The sequence below is a fragment of the Miscanthus floridulus genome, chromosome 6 (assembly GCF_019320115.1).
Source record: "Miscanthus floridulus cultivar M001 chromosome 6, ASM1932011v1, whole genome shotgun sequence".
Taxonomy (NCBI): Eukaryota; Viridiplantae; Streptophyta; class Magnoliopsida; order Poales; family Poaceae; genus Miscanthus; species Miscanthus floridulus.
In genome coordinates, this window is record NC_089585.1 from 134,186,550 (window position 1) to 134,189,124 (window position 2,575).

At 58.0% G+C, this 2,575-nt stretch overlaps 1 protein-coding gene across 1 annotated transcript; it reads right to left on the reverse strand.

Moving 5' to 3' along the window:
• Nucleotides 1-408: 408 nt before the first annotated feature.
• Nucleotides 409-897, reverse strand: LOC136461286 (vegetative cell wall protein gp1-like). Its single transcript, XM_066460642.1, has one exon. The coding sequence runs from the start codon at nucleotides 895-897 to the stop codon at nucleotides 409-411; it is 489 nt and encodes a 162-aa protein (XP_066316739.1).
• Nucleotides 898-2,575: the final 1,678 nt, after the last annotated feature.

Here is a 2,575-nt window from a genome sequence, read left to right on the forward strand (position 1 = left end):
CTTCTTAGTTTCTAATTTTTCAGAAATGAACAGACCGTATAAAATATTTTAGACATGCCAATTCTGCTAACAATACAAAAAAAGCAGCAAGAAAAGGAAATTTTCCTTCTCACCTTAAATCCTTTGTTCAAGAGTGACAAGCAGACTGTGAAGCCTTCTTTCTACAGATGTGGTGCCTTCCTTCTTCACAACAGAGCTCCGGGCAACACCGCCCCTACTCCTTGACTCCTCCTTGGCTCCAGGCGACCAAGCAGTAGAAGGGTGCCTCCACTATGGAATGGGAAGACTGAATATAATACATCAATATCAATTCTTTGTGAATCTTCTTACTGCTGTCCACACAAGAATGCACTAGAAATCCCCAGAAAATACCTTACCTCTGTCAATCCATCCTTTGCTTCCACAGATCTAAACAGCAGGACATGGAGGGAGGGAATGGGAGGCAGCAGATCGAGAATGGGTGATTGGAGTGAAAGCTTGGGATGGGGATTGGGGAGGGCTTAAGGTGGAGATGTGAGGGGGCAGCAGGGTGCAGAGTAGGGGGCTTTGGGATGGCAGCAGGTTGGGGAGGGCGGACGGTGGCTTGGGAAGGGCGGCGGCTTGGGGAGGGAGGCAGCTCGAGGGAGGGTGCGGGTTGGGGGAGGTCGGCGTCCTGGGGAAGGGCGGCGGCCGGGTGTCGGGCGGGCAGGCAGGCCCGCGCTGGGCAGCGCTGGCGGGTAGGCGGCCGTGCGCTGGGCGGCGCAGGCGGGCAGGCGACCGTGGGCGGGCAGGCGGCCGCGCACTGGGCGGCTCTGGCGGGCAGGCGGCCACGCACTGGGCGGCGCAGGCGGGCAGGCGCCCACGTGCTGGGCAGCGTGGGCGGGCAGGCGGCCGCGTGCTGGGATGCGCTGGGGGCATGGCGCGGCGCTTCTACGATGGAGAAGACGCTCGCGCGGCGCTGTGTTTTTTTTCTTTTTTTTCCTTTTTTTTGTTGTGGGCTTTGCCTTTCAGGAGGCCATTCATAAAAAAACTGGATGGGCAGGCGGGAGAATTGGCGCCTTAGCCTGAATTGACGTGGGAGAACTGGCCTGGACTGGGCGGCGGCGGGAGAAGTGGCGCCTTCATACAGGGTTCCGATTTTTCGTTCCCTAGGATTTTATATATACCTCCTAGGGGAATCTTCCACGTAGGAGCTGGCCCAGCCAGCTGAAGGACTACAGCTCTTCTTGCTCCCGACGAAATCATGAACTTCCTAGGGAAACACCAGGTTCCCTACGGTTCCAAAAAGCAACCCTAGGGAAACATTTCATTCCCTAGAACTAATCAAAACCGTAGGGAACAATAAAAACGGTAGGGAAACTCGCATTTTCCAGTAGTGAGTATTGTAAGCTCGTCCTCGTTATTGGATCCTGGATGTAAAACGTGGATTGTTTCGAGTTTTTTCTTGAGGTGTGCTCGACGAAACTGTTTGATGTAACTAACTTTTAGTGTGCTTAGTGTTTAGAGAAAGACGAGGCGTCTTCGAAAATGTGTTATTTTAGACGGTTCTGCCATAGCAGAGCAGCAGGGGGCGGATGACGGACAATGATGATGTGGGGCTCCTCGGGTGCGGCTACGACCTAACGAGGGACCTCCGCCTGGGCCACGCCAAGCCTGGTGGCCTCGTCATGGACCTCGACGCTGCCGATGAGGGTCCTGATGTGTCCCCGCGGGTGCTAGCGGGCGTGCCTGCCAGGGTCGTCGCTGACAAGGGAGAGGCACATGGTTCCGCACTACATTCTGATGTGCTCCCCTTGGCCGAGATGGCAGAGCAGGTGAATCGGTCGCTGTCACCGCGGTTGCAGCCACGACGTCGCTGCCACACGCAGCCTTGGCTTCGATGCCCGCCTCATCGAGATCTGTAGTGTCCTTAGGGACCGAATCAACCAAGCAGAACCTCCAGCCCTTCTAACGCATGCAAGAAGCTAGCTAGCTGGCAAGACTCCAGAGGCCATGCATCTGGTCTCGCCGGCGATGGAAGCATGGCTACATCCAGATCGTCCGTCCACCCTCGCTGCAACACCGCTGATTACTATGGGGATTCATCGCTGAAGCCATAAGACATCATGGTTTTTCATCCGTCGACGATGTTCTTACCATTTGACAAAGTCGATCTGCTTGTTTAGCACGCGCTCCGTCTCCTCGCCTCGGCCGGTGCTCTACTCTACCTACGCGCTAGGCGTGCACCGACGGTGTTCGTGCGCCAAGCCGACCATATAGCCCGCGTGCTCGACTGACTGCACGTGGTGCGCCCTGCGGCCAGTGGCCCTACCGCCTTGCGATCACGCTCGCGCTCGCGGTAGGCAGCTCGCGCAACCTCCTAGCTGTAGCCCTATGCGTCCTCTGCGACCCAGTGCCCGCGACCTCCCTCACGCGACCTCTATGCCCGTGGGTGGTGGCCAGCCCCGCACGGCCCCTGCGTCGGCGACTGACGGCCCGGTGGCAGGTGACATGACCAGCGGCGGTGCCCGTGCTCCAGCCGGCAGCAGAGGAGTTCGCGCGGCAACTGCGGTGTCGGGAGGCTTGGCCGAGGGGCGTGGAGTAGCTTGCGGCCATG